The 17,427-nt window shown below is 41.4% G+C and overlaps 1 protein-coding gene across 7 annotated transcripts in view; it reads right to left on the reverse strand.

The window, feature by feature from the left end:
* LNX1 (ligand of numb-protein X 1) overlaps positions 1-17,427 on the reverse strand; it is a 294,610-nt gene that overhangs the window by 235,597 nt on the left and 41,586 nt on the right. For all 7 annotated transcript variants that reach the window (XM_073583540.1, XM_073583543.1, XM_073583545.1 and 4 more), the window contains exon 2: positions 13,076-13,526. In XM_073583540.1, coding sequence (XP_073439641.1) covers positions 13,076-13,470 — 395 coding nt within the window. In that variant the 5' untranslated portion in view covers positions 13,471-13,526. The remainder of the gene's footprint in view (positions 1-13,075; positions 13,527-17,427) is intronic.

Genomic DNA, 17,427 nt, shown 5'->3' on the forward strand with positions numbered 1-17,427 from the left:
GCCAGGACCTTCCGGAAGCTTCCAGATCCCTGAGATGGACCAATCAGATCTGGAGAAGGACCTGGACATGTGGCTCCTGATCTCCAATGGGAGATCGTCTCGTGAGCATGCTCAGTGGAGCGACAGAAGGACTTAGCCTCTGGAGCGATTTGCTGCTGAGCAGTCTGCATTGCCATTGCTGACCCAAAGGTGGCAGCAATAGCCAGCCCCACAGAGCAGGTCTTGGCAGAGCATCTGGGAAGCCGGGATTGCTGAGCAATCTCCTCTGCAGTCGAAAGACAATGGGAGACCGCAGAATTTGAGGCTCTGGATTCCTGTTGAACCGCTGCAGGAACCCGACACCTAACAGTCAATGAATCAGGAGTAATCTGTAAGTTCGGAAGCTGGGGAGTACTGCGCTTCGAAAAGAGTTCATATTTGTTAGCGGGTTCATCCTGTCTTCACCTTTAAACTTCTTCCTACAATTCCTCAGTCTTTGTACATATAAAACTGAAAAGCCTTTTGTAATTTAGACAGTATAAAAGCAGAAATAAAGAAAAATAACTTTGATCGTATCGTATCTTACATCAACCCTACATGTCAACTTAAGGAGTCAGTAATATGTTGGATCCCTGACGATGCCGCTGACATTCATGTAACCATGCGGTGAGTATAATATAACTTCCAATTTCATCCAACGCGTTTCGAAGTAGATTTTACTCATCCCTCAGCATAACAAGAAAGGAATCCTCCCTTATAAAGGAGATGGAGGTGACATTATGTCTCGGTGTATGTATAGACTTTTTATTCAATTATATATATGTATATATGCATATATAGATTATTTAAATGTATTTTTTTATTTCTATAATTGTTCGTAATCTAAACGAGTTGTTAAGTGATAGCATGTATTTTAAATGTCACCTTTTGTTCTGTTCTCACTAATTGAAGCAGACTTCATGTAGCTTATACAGGCAGCTAAACCGCTATACTGGGGTCCAATAAGGAGACTGTAGGTTGAATCTGTGTTTTATTGAACGTGGTGGTATATTGGCGTGGTGAAACTACAAACGAAAACATATATATATACACTGAGTCAATACAGGGTACATCAGGGATACATATCATACATAATACATTAAGAATAAACATCTGCACTACTAGCTGAGGAGGGGAAAACTAACTGAGCAGGTTGACCTGAGGCAGAAATTAGATACAGGAAGCGTGATTACATACCAGTGATGCTGTCACAAAGGGAGAAAAGAAATGAGATGATTCCAGGATGCAGGCTGAGAGAAAATGGAGAACTGGAGGGAAAATGGGGGCTGGACTAACCAAAATCCTTTGCAAAGCTTACCAGGGTGCCTTGCAACCTTCCCAGAATACATTGTGAATGGAGGGAAAAAGATTCAGGAAATAAAACACACAATAACACTGCGGTTATGACTCTGGTCACTAGATGGAGCCAGAAACAATGAAAACATTAAAATCTATGGAAGAAACTGAACATTCTGGATATTCACTAGTAATATTATCAGATAGACAATCAAAGATTATGAATTAAATGTCGGAGACAGAACACCTTTGATCCCTTTATATGAGAGGTAGAGATCCCTTTCTTGTTATGCCTGAGGAATGAGTAGAATCTACTCCGAAGCACATTGCAAAAAATTGGATGATACTAAAATGATACATGGAGTTGGTTCACTACAATACCCAGAAAGGTTATCAAAATTAGGTCTATTTACTCTAGAAAAGAGAAGACTTAGGGGAGACCTAATATATATGTACAAGTATATCAGAGGGCAATACAGAGATCTCTCCAATGAACTGTTTGCACCAAGGACTGTGACAAGAACAAGGGGGCATTCTCTTCGTTTGGAGGAAAGAATTTCTGCACCAGCATAGAAGAGGGTTCTTCACGGTAAGAGCAGTGAGTCTCTGGAATTCTCTTCCTGAGGAAGTGGTGATGGCCAACTCACTGAATGAATTTAAGAAAGGAATGGATGCTTTTTTTGTGAGTAACAGTATAGAAGGCTACGAATAGCATAATATTATAGGTAGATGGTTAATCCAGCTTAGGGGAAGGAATTTTTTTCCCTATGTAGAAAATTGGCTTCTACTCTGTGGGTTTTTTTGCCTTCCCCAGGATCAACAATGCACAACAGCTGCACTAAAAATAGGCTGATCTAGATGGACATAAGGTCTTCCTTCAGCCTTCAAAACTATGTTACTATGTTATATTCACTGCCTGGAATCTCCTATGTCAGCAACAGCGCCCGGGATCCTGAACACTCCTCTCTTCTTAATTTTTCATGTTCTCTAAACAATCGATGCAAGTACATTGGCCAGAGATGGAGTGACATTTAGATTATACATCAGTCTTTCTCAGAGTTGCGGTGTGCACAGCCTGTTCAGGTGAGCGACCGACCCTCCATCCCACCTCCACCTGTTGCCCACGGTATTACACAAGGAGCGCCTCTAGTCCTGTATCTCTCTTAATGTCACCTTAGGACAGGAAAGTTGATTTTTACCTTTGTTGACTCGAACCCTTTCTTCATATCCTAACATGTGTGTGCCAGGACGCAGCTGTGTTTTTAAATTTTCTTTGCTGAAAATACAGAATGTTGTTTTTGGTGCAGACGGGAGAGCTGTTATGTCCTAATTGATTTGATGTGTTTCCTTTCTTCTTTCCGAATTGGCCATAATCTGTAACATTTTCTTACAGATGTAATATACGTTAATTCACAGATTCTGATCTAGCATCTTTTCATTATAGGAAATGTGTTTCTTGTGCTATATGAATATAAATGTCACAAAAGTAATAGAAATGAAATGATACTCAGGCGGCACACATAGCGCCCAAGTTACCCCCACCTGCTCATATGGTGATATTACAAGAGGATGTCCTCTTATACCATACATTGGTTGTGCAATCATGTGGAAAACCTTTTAAGCAGTGGTGGAGCATAGTGTTGATTATATATAGATTATATAGTCTGTGTAATTCTGATACCCACTAGAGCCTGGAAATAATATGAGTCTATAATAATGTATATGTAAACGATAATAGTAATACAATGTATCCAAAAGCATGCCAATAGCTTGATACCATGACAATTCTGCATTACAAAGCTCTATAACCCTAACATACACATGTAAACAAGCAAAACAATTAGTGCTATGTGCTCACAATATACTGATGTTATCTGTGACGTTGCGGCCTGAATCAAAAATAAGGAAATGGCCATTAGACTGATTTCAGATTTGTCATCAGACATTTTTGGCTGACCCCAGATCCCGGGTAAATGTGTTAGTGGGATGTATGATATTGGAAAAAAAGGTAAAGCTATAAAGAGTTTCTTTTTTTTTTTTTTTTTTTAAATGTAACATACACACAGACAATACGACAACTTTTATGTTCATTGAAATTCTGTCGCAGCAACGAATCACAAGATGTCTTCAGTTTTTAGTCAATTTTTTTGTCCCCCAAAATGTTTTTTTCTTTTTATTGTTTAGAATTGCTATATTATTTGTTCTTAAAATGTTACAGGCAAGCATAAGAGCAAAGGCAGCTTGGCGAAAAGGAATCATTGGACACAGTTCAACTTTTGAGAAGATTTACTAGTCACAAGCAATGGAGGAACAAGGTCAACATTTCTCCAGCAAAGTGACCCATTAAGTCTTCAATAATAACAATGTCAAACTAGTAACTTGTGTATAGCAATATTAGATTTCATATATTCATTATTTGCAGTGTGATGACATGTATTATATGTATCAACTAGTATTGGGGACTGTGACCTCCTCAATATTTTGCTCACCAGCCCTGGGAAATATCTACAGTAGGTGACATCTAAAACTAATGTTGCCCCGTGGCACCTTAACTTTCTCTTCCTCTCTTTTAGAGGATTGTTAAACCCGGTCCCAGTGAGAAGGTAGCAATAAACTTTAGACCTTGGACAGGTTATCCTTCATTGCAAAGCAGACCTATTCAACTCATTAATTTTGTGGCTCAGACTCATGCAAAGCACTTCTCCCACTACACATCTGCACAACATCTCTAGCATTGGAAACTCATGTCCATTTATTCAGCACAGGTCACATGGACATAAAGTACTACCGATGTGCCAAAATGCCATGCTTTTAGGGTCTAACTCTGCACAACAACTAACTAAAACATAAACATGTCTTTATGGAACAAGAACGTTACTCAATATGTCACCAATACTGGAAAGCAACCGAAAAACAAAGTATTCAACATTAAAACCCGGAGAGATTAGTCACCCACAACCTTACAGGTCTACCAGACTACCAGAGGACCCTTCAGTGGCCCAAATTCTCACACAGAAATAGGCTTTGAAAATCTATCAGAAGACAACACCATAAAAAGCCTACTTTGACAAAAATCTTTTCTCACTAGGCTCCATTTTTTAGAAGTTAATTCACCAATACCCTCTTAGACTTTACCAATGTTATATCTCGTGCATACATAGTTTACAAGGAGATTAAAAGTGGATGTGCAGATGTTCTATATAGCTGGAGGGTAGGCCCTCAAGATAATTTCCTCTGAAAGGCCCAAGGACCCAAGACCAACTTTGCTCTCCAGTCTGGGTGTCCTACTAATAAACTCTCAAGCTGTCTACCTGTGAGTGTAGCATGGAGGAGAGGCATTAATATGAAGTTGATTCTCTTAGTTTCAGTTCACACATTCTACACTCTTTTGTTCAGGCTTTCTACAAGATTATGGAGTGTGTCTAAGATTTTTTGCCCATTAATTCAATAGTGCATTTGTGAGGTCAGACACCGTTGTTGGAAAAGAGGGTCTGACTTGCAATCTCCATTTTAGTTCATCTTAAAGGTGTTCAGTGGGTTAGGACTCACGGCAGTCAAATTCTTCCACACCAAACTCATCCAATCATGCATTTATGGACCTTGCTCTGTGCACTGTGGCACAGTCAGGGAACAGAAAAGGGTCTTCTCCAAACTGTTCGCACAAAGTTAGAATCATACAAATGTCTATAATGTTTTAATATGCTGAAGGATTAAGATTTCCCTTCACTGGCAATAAAAGGTCTAATCAGACACCTAAAAAGCAAGTCCATAGCATGATCTCTACACAATGCAGTTAGGAAAATAATGTTCTGAATGGTCAATCCCAGACTTGTCCATCGGACTGCCAGGTACAGAAGTGAGAGTTGTCACTCTACAAAGCATTTTTCCATTGGTCCAAAATGCAGTGCTGGCAGCTTTACATCACTCCATCCAACAATTGTCATTCAGCTTAGTGACCTCCACAGTTATGGAGTCACCAGAACACTGGTGACTTTTATGCACTAAGCACCATAACACTGGGTAACCATTCTCTGTAACCTATAACCAGGAAAATGCAGCCTAATCTGCAGGCACCATGTGATGGAGCAGGGAGAGCGAAGTAGATTCATGTATAGTTTTGTGAGAAAAGATTTATTATACCTGTGCTTTTCTGAGGGGTGTCAGGGCCATGGTCATGGCTGACATAGCTTGCTCAATCAACCCCTAGTCCCCCGCCACATGCATACAATGTCCCCTTTGCAGCGTACCTTCTTTAACGCCCTTTGCACCATCAGGGTCCCCTCTGATCTGCTGTGGGGTCACTCCTGTTGGTTTCACACAAAGAGAGACAGAGTCCAGTTTCAACTTGTAACAAACAATTTTACTTGAATCCATTCACAGTACGTCCAACTCAGTTACAGCAGCTTCACAGGGAACATCACAGTACACATCCTTGTCTATTCCTGCACTTTTTCCCACTTCTTCTAGAATACTCCCGGGACGTATCGATTTGTCCGGTACTGCAGTGTTCCTTCTGTCCAGCATAACTACTTTCAGGAGTTCCCCTGTCTGTTTCACCCCAGACATTAGGGCATCTGTCCACGTAGTCAGCTGCCACATCTTGGTCCTGCCCTGCATTCCTCTGCTACTATGTCCTTTGGTTCCCAAAACCTGGACGACTGGGCTCCTAGCTTGAACGTTATGGGGTCCATAGTGTTACCCGGGATCTAAGGCTCTACTGGACTGTCTGGGCTCCCTGGCCCTACTGACTAAAATGCTGGGAACTCGCTGGCTTACCCACAGTTGGCCCCTCCTAAGTTAACTGTTACCTATCCAAATCTAAGTGTGCTAAAATGCCCCCCATCTAGTGGGCTAAGTAGATTACTATGCTTTCCCTGAACTATAATATACAATTAGCAGCATAAAGTACATAGCATTATTTACAAAGTAAGACATTCAGAACCGGGGTGTGTTAGGGCATCAAACCGTTTCTGTGACCTCTTACAGTTTAATCATTTACACCAGTGCTCTTTCTGGGATTTTTGGTCAAGTGGGTGGTCCTATCAGTGACTGTGAAAAATGAGGATGAATGAACTCATGGAGATCAACATCCAACACTGCGGAGACACCATCACAGGTATTTCAACCCAGTAATTCTAGGGCAATGACCCCATCACATGTTCCTCAACGCAAGCAATGGCTAGCCAGGTCTTTCCCCAGGAAGGAACAACCACGGGAAGGGCAATCTCCAATGAAGGAAACCACCTATGCCAAAACATGGTATCCATCCACAGACAGCTGTTTCGGGGTATTGTCCCTCATCAGTGTGGAGTAGGAAACTGGCTAGTAGGAGCAATGCCTAGTAAAAGACTGTGAAAAATGAGGATGAATGAACTCATGGAGATCAACATCCAACACTGCGGAGACACCATCACATGTTTCTCAGCGCAGTGATTCTAGAGCAATGCCCCCATCCCTTATGGGAAATATGCAAAAACATACAAAACATACAAAACACAAGCAGCGGAGACACCATCACATGTTTCTCAACGCAAGCAATGACTAGCCAGGTCTTTCCCCGGGAAGGAACAACCACGGGAAGGGCAGTCTCCAATGAAGGAAACCACCTATGCCAAAACATGGTATCCATCCACAGACAGCTGTTTCGGGGTATTGCCTCTCATCAGTGTGGAGTAGGAAACTGGCTAGTAGGAGCAATGCCTAGCCAGTTTCCCGTGGTTGCTCCTACCCGGGGAAAGACCTGGCTAGTCATTGCTTGCGTTGAGAAACATGTGATGGTGTCTCCGCGGCTTGTGTTTTGTATGTCCTATCAGTGACTGACATCTCACTCTGTATGCACACTTATACAAAGAAAGCTGTCAGTCACTAATAGGACCGCCCACTCGACCGAAAATCCCCAAAATGGCAGACGTTTAAAAGATGAAAACACCGGTTAAACTGAATCTTTCCTCCCAAAGCTATATATCAGTCTGCTCAGCTCTCCCTGCTCCGTCACATAGTGCCTGCAGATTAGACTGCTCTTTCATGGTGACAGGTTCTCATTAATGTGGTCTCCATGCACGTCATGGCTAAGTTGCTGTGATTTCTTATCGCTTCCACTTTTCAATAATATCACTCACTCACAGATGATCGTTGAATATTTTAGAGAGCACAAATGTCATGAACTGACATGTTACACGAGTGACGTCCGGTTACAGGACCACGTTGATGTCAGTGAGTTTTACAGAATGAGCTATGCTTTCACAGATGTTAGCAAAGGCAGACTGTGTGGTGAGGAGCTAGATTTCGTACACCTATCCGGACTGAATGAACAAACAGAATTTAATGATTAATAGTTGTGTCCCAAGACTTTTGTCCATATACAGTTGTGGCCAAAAGTATTGACACCCCTGCAATTCTATCAGATAATATTCAGTTTCTTCTTGAAAATGATTGCAAACACAAATTCTTTTGTATTATTATCTTCATTTAATTTGTCTTAAATGAAAAAACACAAAAGAGAATGAAGCAAAAAGCAAAACATTGATCATTTCACACAAAACTCCAAAAATGGGCCAGACAAAAGTATTGGCACCTTCAGCCTAATACTTGGTTGCACAACCTTTAGCCAAAATAACTGCGACCAACCGCTTCCGGTAACCATCAATGAGTTTCTTACAATGCTCTGCTGGAATTTTAGACCATTCTTCGTTGGCAAACTGCTCCAGGTCCCTAATATTTGAAGGGTGCCTTCTCCAAACTGCCATTTTTAGAACTCTCCACAGGTGTTCTATGGGATTCAGGTCTGGACTCATTGCTGGTCACCTTAGAAGTCTCCAGTGCTTTCTCTCAAACCATTTTCTAGTGCTTTTTGAAGTGTGTTTTGGGTCATTGTCCTGATGGAAGACCCATGACCTCTGAGGGAGACCCAGCTTTCTCACACTGGCCCCTACATTATGCTGCAAAATTTGTTGGTAGTCTTCAGACTTCATAATGCCATGCACACGGTCAAGCAGTCCAGTGCCAGAGGCAGCAAAGCAACCCCAAAACATCAGGGAACCTCCGCCATGTTTGACTGTAGGGACCGTGTTCTTTTCTTTGAATGCCTCTTTTTTCTCCTGTAAACTCTATGTTGATGCCTTTGCCCAAAAAGGTCTACTTTTGTCTTCTCTGACCAGAGAACATTCTTCCAAAATGTTTTAGGCATTTCAGGTAAGTTTTGGCAAACTCCAGCCTGGCTTTTTTATGTCTCGGGGTAAGAAGTGGGGTCTTCCTGGGTTTCCTACCATACAGTCCCTTTTCATTCAGGTGCCGACGGATAGTATGGGTTGACACTGTTGTACCCTCGGACTACAGGGCAGCTTGAACTTGTTTGGATGTTAGTTCGAGGTTCTTTATCCAACATCCGCACAATCTTGCGTTGAAATCTCTTGTCAATTTTTCTTTTCCGTCCACATCTAGGTAGGTTAGCCACAGTGCCATGGGCTTTAAACTTCTTGATGACACTGCTCATGGTAGACACAGGAACATTCAGGTCTTTGGAGATGGACTTGTAGCCTTGAGATTGTTCATGCTTCCTCACAATTTGGTTTCTCAAGTCCTCAGACAGTTCTTTGGTCTTCTTTCTTTTCTCCATGCTCAATGTGGTACACACAAGGACACAGGACAGAGGTTGAGTCAACTTTAATCCATGTCAACTGGCTGCAAGTGTGATTTAGTCATTGCCAACACCTGTTAGGTGCCACAGGTAAGTTACAGGTGCTGTTAATTACACAAATTAGAGGAGCATCACATGATTTTTCGAACAGTGCCAATACTTTTGTCCACCCTCTTTTTTATGTTTGGTGTGGAATTATATCCAGTTTGGCTTTAGGACAATTCTTTTTGTGTTTTTTCATTTAAGACAAATTAAATGAAGATAATAATAACAAAGAATTTGTAATTGCAATCATTTTCAGGAAGAAACTGAGTATTATCTGACAGAATTGCAGGGGTGTCAATACTTTTGGCCACAACTGTATTGTAGATTCTAAAAAAATATTTTTTTTTACTTTATTTGGTTTCTATAAATCAATGAAGCATCTATAAACTTTACATCATCCTTGGGTAGCGTCAGCAGCACAGATTTGAAAGATCAAGATGCTATACATCTGTATAAAGATTGCACAAAACTGAGCACATGGTGACATTTTTGAACTTTCCAGATCTAAAATACACGATCTGCTGTGTACCTAACGTAAAGCAGGTGCTGCTCTGCACGCAAAGGTAACCACATGCAAACCACATACAAATCCTTCTATAGTTCAAAGAATTAGTGCAAACCGATCTTTAACTTCTCAAGTGATCCTAAGTACTGTTATGTTTCTTCAAAGTGCAGAATAAACACCTACATGACATCTTAAAAGCATTTCATGGTTACCAGCCTACATGCCAAACAACACAGAAGTGGAATCCTGCTCATGAGGCAATCGCTATATTTCCAGTCCTCGGCATTTCATATATACAGATTAGCACATGAAACCTTCAGGAGGAATGTGAAAATATGTATTTTACCAATGCATTGATGATAGAATGATAGATTTATCATTTTAAGTTCTACCTTGGTTATATGTAGATCAGATCTTTACTGGTGATCCATGTCGAGAAAAAACACAAGATATAGAGAAGACTATGTTTATACTAATGTCAATCTGCTGCGCACAGCTGTCAAAATAATGTAGTATACAGTATTTACAGGATTTACATGATATTGGCTGTAAGGAAAAGCAATCCCACCTACACTTCATAACAATATATTAATATGATCATAAAACTTTCAGAACACTATGACAAGCCTCAAAAAAGCCATGAAAAATTCATTTCTGACACTACAAAGCAGTTCTTTATACAACTGTACATATAACCAAAAACATAAAGGAATGTGATCCTTCCAATACTGGTGTGGGAATGGTTATTCAGATAGTCATTTTTTGATTCTGGACAGTCTATCAGCCATATCCTTCCTGTCCTCTCACTTCCTAAAACGCAATGTGGACAAAACTGAACTCATCATCTTTCCTCCATCTCACCTAACCCCCCTACCCAATCTATCACAATTAACAACACCATACTTTCTGCAGTTGCCTTGGAGTAACTGTCCACACTGTCCTGTCCTTCAAACCGCACATCCAAGCTCTTGCCACCACCTGCCACTTCCAACTCAAAAATATTTACGGACTCCGTCCTTTCCTCAACCCTGAATATACTAATTTGTTAATGCATACCCTCATCATCTCCCGCCTCATCTACTGCAATATCCTCCTCTGCGGCTTCCCTGCTAACACTCTTGCAACTCTCCAGTCTGTCATTAACTATGCTGCTCGACTAATCCAGCTCTCTCCACACTTCTCCGCTACAAATCCCTTCATGGACTCCGAATTCCCCAATGTATCCAGTTCAAACTACTAACACTGACCTCCAAAGGCATCCTTAATCCTCCTCCATATATCTGTAAGAGGATGAGCCGAGGCAGAGTCAGCGGTTTCTGGTGCCCTTTAGTGCCGGAACTATCTGGTCTGTCACCACTGTTGCTGGGCGAGGGTTCTTCTGGGAGGGAAGGACCTTCACGCTGGACAGCAGGGGGCGTGGGGAGTATAAAGAGGACTGAGCGAGGGAACGGGTCAGGCTTGGGGGGTGAAAGCGACTGCAGAAGGTTGACACCATCTCCGATGCTTCAGCTGACAACTCCTCGCCACCCTTCCCACAGAGTGCTGACCCCAGAATTGACTTTATACTATTGAGTTATCGTCTGACCCTGTTCTTGTGGACAGTCCAGTCCTGCCTGTGGTGACTGATAAGCTGAGTTGCTGGGTTCCTGCGTTCCTTGAGACTATCCCAGAGGGCTGTCCACTACCGTGGTCTGTGAGTGAGCACACGGCTCGCGTTCGGCGTCATCACTGAGGAATCCACACAAAGGGCTTTTTCCACAACCCAGCGTACTCAAGCCAGCCAGGACCGGATCCATCCACAGCGTTGGAAGACAATGCTTCTCGCTCCTCCGTAATAGAGCCAGAGACTTTGTTCACGATTTGCAACAACTTTGGGAGATTTTCCAGCCTTTCCCGTGCAAGTGATAAGTTACCCCATTTTTTACATATCTTTCTATCGTGCATTGTGGCTGTGCTTGATAACCGTAGTTCATGTTGTTAATTTTGTCTCCCTGCGTGGAGTATTCCTTGTCTAACCTCCTGTACAGTAAACCTTTGCTAACCCCTTCTCTGCCTCCAGCTCTCCACTGCATTCAACGAACTCTCTCTCCTTACATATCTACAAACTAATCTCCCAAGATCTTCCAACACGTAACCTCTGGTCCTCTGAAGACCTTCGTCACTCCTCCAAACTCATATGTTCCTCACCCAATTGCCTCCAAGATTTTCCCTAAGTATCCCCATACTCTGGAATTCTGTGCATCAACACATCCAATTAAACCACACTTGAAAAATTTTCATACACAACTTGAAAACCCACCTTTTCAAGAAGCTTTACAGCCTGCATTGACCCCGAAGCCACGTCAACACCACCGGAGCTACTGCAGCCCCCTACCTACTGTCTCCTTCCCCATTATCCTGCAGACTGGAAGGCCACAAGGGCAGGGTCCTCTCCCCTCTGTACCAGTATTTTATATTTGTATTTTGTGTGTAATCCCTTTCTAATGCGCAGCACCATGGAATCAATGGTGCTATAAAAAATAGATAACAATATAACCTTTAAATCAAGGTCTCTGTCTAATTGCCAAAGATAGAAATTAAATGGAATCGGTCACCAAGTTTTTGCCACCTAATCTGAGAGCAGAATAATGTAGAGACAGAAACCCTGATGCCAGTGATGTGTCACTTGCTGGACTGTTTGCTGCAGTTTTGATAAAATCACTGTTTTATCAGCAGGAGATTATCACAAGAGGGTTAGTAATCCGGCTGCCATGTAGTCCTCCATATTCATGAGCTCTGTATAACCCCGCCCCATCACTGATTGGCAGCGTTCTGCCTATGAACATTGTACACAGAAAGCTGCCAATCAGTGGTGTGCGAAGATTTATACAGAGTGCAGCATTCAGAGAACTGCTAGATTTGTAGCAGAGAAAACGCTGATTTTATTAAAACTGCAGCAGGCAGCCCAGTAAGAAAAACATCACTGGAATCAGGGACTCTGTTGCCACATCATGCTTCTCTTAGATGCAGTAGCAAAAACCTGCGGACAGATTCCCTTTAAGACATTTTGGTAACATTAGCTATGCTTTAAAAGGATTTTAAGATTTATTAAATTGTTAAATGTAATTGAAATATAACCCATTGAATATACATCAATTGATATTGAAGAGGCTTGTCAAATCACAATTGGGTTATCTCTTTTTTTTTAATAACTTAATAGGGATTTCTTGTTAACAGCAGCGACTTTTCCATTAGCTAAAGAGTGTCTCTAACTTTGAGGACTTGGCATGTTCATTCATTATATGGATGCCCTGCTGAATTCAACGTGAAATGAATTTCTGGAATGTTTAAATTATGTATTGCATTTCCGTGACATTGCAAGAATGAATATTCCTCAGTACAAGACAAATTCATTAACTAGGACAATTAATGAATTTCCAGCAAATGGCTTTCATGCAAATTGAATTTCCCTGTAAAATCCGCTTGATTTGGCCAATTTGAATTTTGGCGTATTTGATCATCTCTAATTATGACTGTAGTTTGTTGCACACTGACAATAAATCTGCACCCGCTCTCCATGGTAATCCATTACTTACCTGTTTAGGAGGTGATCTTCAAGGTCACATCGTTGAAGAACATCTTGACATTGCTCATTGAGCGGACAGATCACCATAAGTTTATCCAGCAAGTTCTTTACCAACACAGTGGACTTTTTGCAGGATTGCAGCATGATATGTTTTCGATCCATAGGACAAAAATTCTCATGAAGGAGGAAGTTAGTGAGACAGAGAGTACAATACGTGTGACCACATGGAGTGTCCAATGGTTCAAGCAGAGCATGTAGACAAATGTGGCAAATCAAGTCATCATCCACTTCTTCAGTGTATGTGTAAAAGTGGTTTTCTTCTGAAGAATGCTGCTGTCCACACACAGCACATAAAGCCGGAGGAACGTCGGTGACCAACATCTCAATCTCATTACTGTAATCCATGATAAGGTTCCAAATGTCTGTTTCATCCAAGATGATCGTGAACTCGGCCAATTACCCTGGACATAAACATAACAGACAAATATTACAATCCAACTGATTAAGGCTTTTACATTGACAAGCTATAGCACAATTAAAGCATTCCAATAGCTAACACATTCTGAAGTGGAGGACATTTGTGAGACGTTGGGTGATAACCAGTAAGTAAGTAAAAAGGGTATATCACCTCACTATGGCACTGAAAGAAATGCAGAAAATTCTCCTTCAGGATGATGCTTGGAATCCTCCACCCCGCTATCCTCAAGAAGTTGGGTAATAACCAGTATGGCCATAACTACAATCTCATATGGACTCTTGGTCATACAAGAGTCAAGTTGATACAAGATAGAGGATGTACCACTGCCATTCAAGATAGAAAACTGTGTGATGAGCTTTGTGGGAGACCTAGTGGGACATAACCTAGTGCCAAGAGACTAAATAGAAGCTAAACAGCCTGTACTTGTTGATAGTTCATTCATTTAAAAGCTGTGAACCTTTGTAACCATTGTTCTATTGCTCCAATACACCAAAAATAAAAAATAAAGCAACTTTTCAAATTATTTTTTTTTAAAACAATTGTTTTGATTGCTATGGCTTTCAGTCTACAGCTCTGTTTATGGCCATTAGAAGCACTTAACAAAACCAGGCAAGTGTCGCGGATACTGCGCACTCAGGGATCAACTTGCAATATCCTCCGTACATGAACATTAGATGTGTAGATTGCATGTATAGAGTGGGCTCAGGAGATTAGCTCTAAAAAGCTTCAACACATTGCAGGTTTCTAATCTTTATCAAAAGAATCTCATGCCGAAAATGGAGCCAGCTCCAATGGCAACCATTTAATGTCTTACATCGCACTGTCAATCGTGGCATTTAAGAAATTGATAATTGTCTCTTTGAATACATATCGACCATCCGCAGCATGATCGGCTTCCTAATCTGCCACATACTTGTATTTTACCTTTCCACCCAGTAAATTCTTCTTTTCTCTGCTCTGTGTAGAAACAGGAAGCCTCTTGTCCCCATATTTATTATTCCCCTCTTCAACTCCAAACCCAGCTGTTTCCTCCTCCACCTGTCAGGCATGACTCAAGAAATGACCTCCTGTTTCTACATAGAGCTTAGAAGGATTCAGCTCGTCAGTTATTAATCACGTGATGTCAAAGACCTAATGGAAAAGGGAAAAATCAGCTGGATGGAAAGGTAAAATGAGTCGTAAGTACACAGTGCTATATAATATGATGATTGGTATATATTAAGAGGATAAAAACTTTGATGGGAGGAGTGCTTCTTTAATAAACCTGAAAACTGAATATTTCAAAAAGTAAAAGTGGGGTTTTGTCTTTCTAATTAGGAGAACATTAATGTGTGCAGAATTATTATGTAACTATAGGAAAAACATTTTTTCCAATATCAAATGTTTTGTCTGGTAAAGTTAAAATTATAATCCAAAAATTAAAATATGTAAAAAAAAAAAATTCTGAACTGGTGCACTGCTTTCCTTGACCATAAATCTACCGTTTTAAAAAGGTTCACAAGTTCTCAATAGGGTTTAGGTCGGGTGAGGAAGGGGCCGTGTCATTATTCTTCCATTCTTTCAACCTGTCAGTAGGATCAACCCTCTTAGGCCATCTATATGGGCAAGCAGATTATGGAAAGTTTTTATTCAATTTTTATGCCTTAATATCTGCAATCTGATGCCATTTTACAGTGACACGCTTTTCTGTAACATGTAAATAAGCTGTTGAAATCTATTGGTCGGACACAGATCTCGCTGAAAATCTGCCTCCAGAGCTTACTTTAAAGGGGCGTTACTAGTCTAAGACATGCAATGACTCAGTTTGCTCTCCTGATCTATAGGTCTCAGACAGGTAACTTCCCCTTTCATTTAAAACAATCCCTGGAGGCAGACTCTCAGGGAGATTTATGTCCGGCCATTCTATCTTAACAGCTCATTTACATATTATTAAGTAAAAAGTGGACTTCACTGTAAAAAGACATGTAACATTGTCCATGCATAAAAATATATGGTTTTCTTGAAACACTTTTTCCTGTATCACTGCTTCAAGAAATTGTCATGTAAAAACTGAAAGTAGGTTTGGGTGTTAATTTTGAGTCCATCTTCAACCCAAAAAGGTCCAACTAGCTCATCTTTAAAGGGAATCTGTCAGAAGTTTTGGCTGAAATAAGATACAGCCACCACCTTTCAGGGCTGATATACAGCATTCTATAATGCTGTAGATAAACCTCCGATCTGACCTGTAAGAGAAGAAAAATAACTTTTATTATACTCATCTGCGGTCCGGTCCGATGGGCATTGCTCGCCTTGGTCTAGCGCCTCTCATCTTATGATCGCCGCCCTCCTGCTTGTTTTGTGTGGATGACGCGTCCCTGCATCATCCACAAAGGCTCCCTGGCATCGCGCTCCTGCGCCGGTGTACTCATCTGCCCCGTTGAGAGCAGAGCAAAGTACTGCAGTACGCAGCTCCGGAAAAGGTCAGACAGGCCCAGCGCCTGCGAACTAGAGTACTTTGTTCTGCCCTCATTAGGGCAGAGAAGCACGCCTGCGCAGGAGCATAAAGCTGGGGAGCATGTGTGCATGATGCAGGTACACGTCATCTACACGAAGCAAAAAGGAGGGCGGCATTGCATGAAGATGGGGAGGCACTGGACCAGGACCTTCGACACCCATCAAACCGGACCACCCCGCAGGTGAGTATAATAAAAGTTAAAAGTTATTTTTCTTCTATAACAGGTAAGGTCGGGAGTTTATCTACAGCATTATAGAATGCTGTAGCTAAGCCCTCAAAGGCAGTGGCCGCATCTTATATCAGCCAAAACTGCTGACAAGTTCCTTTTAATAATCCCAGCCCATAGCAGTACCCCACCTCCATCCTTACTGGCGTCTGAGTCGAAGTGGAGGTTTTTGACTGTTACTGATTCAGCCCTGGGCACATCGACCTGGTCCATCAAGAGACACTCCAATGTCATCAGTCTATAAAACCTTTGGACAACCTGTCTTCAGATATTTCTTCACCCAGTCTTGACGTTTCCCCTTCTGGGTTTTGCTTAGAGGTGATCGGTTTCAGCCTCCTTTACCTCGGCCATGTCTCTGAACACTGAACACCTTGTATTTCTGGGCCTCCAGCGAGGTTGCAGTTCTGGAATATGAGAGCACTGGAGGATAATGGCTTCCTGGTGGCTTCACATTTGATTTTTCTCAAATCTTTGGCAGCTAAAGTGCATTTTTTTTCACAACATGGTTTTTGTGACACTTATGATTATTTGCAACAATTCATTTGATGGTTCTGAGATCATGTCCCAATATCTTAGCAATTTCAAGAGTACTGCTGTAAGACTTAACAGTTTTTGACTTTTCAGAGTCAGTAAAATCTCTTTTTGGCCCATTTTGCCTGAGGAAAACTAGCTGCCTAATAATAATGCTCACCTTGATAACGGATGTTGTATCCTTAGGCCGTGTACTCCTCATTATACCCATACACATCACCTGATCTGCTTCATCCAATCAGCATTCACATTTATAGAGCTCAGAGGTGAAAAATCTCCATAAAAATGATGGTATGGTGAACATACTCACTTGCCTAATTATTGTGCGGATATTGCGGTCTACATAACTATCCAAATAAATAAAATATCATAATTTTTATCCTAAATGGTGAATATTGCAATGAAAAAAATGGCAGAATTAGTGTTTTTTTTTATTTTCTGTCCCCCCACTGCCACCTAGATCATTTTCGTTTTCAGTACGTGATGCATCTGTTTTTTTTCATGTACCCATTATAATCTATGGTGCTATTCACATGTCCATGTTTTTATACAGACCGTGAGCCCGTGCAAAACTTTTAGGGTACGTGCACACGTTGCGGATTCGTGTGCGGATCTGCAGCGGATCTAGCCCTG

Source organism: Dendrobates tinctorius, unplaced genomic scaffold (genome assembly GCF_039654945.1).
Source record: "Dendrobates tinctorius isolate UK_male_01 unplaced genomic scaffold, ASM3965494v1 ptg000079l, whole genome shotgun sequence".
Lineage (NCBI taxonomy): Eukaryota > Metazoa > Chordata > Amphibia > Anura > Dendrobatidae > Dendrobates > Dendrobates tinctorius.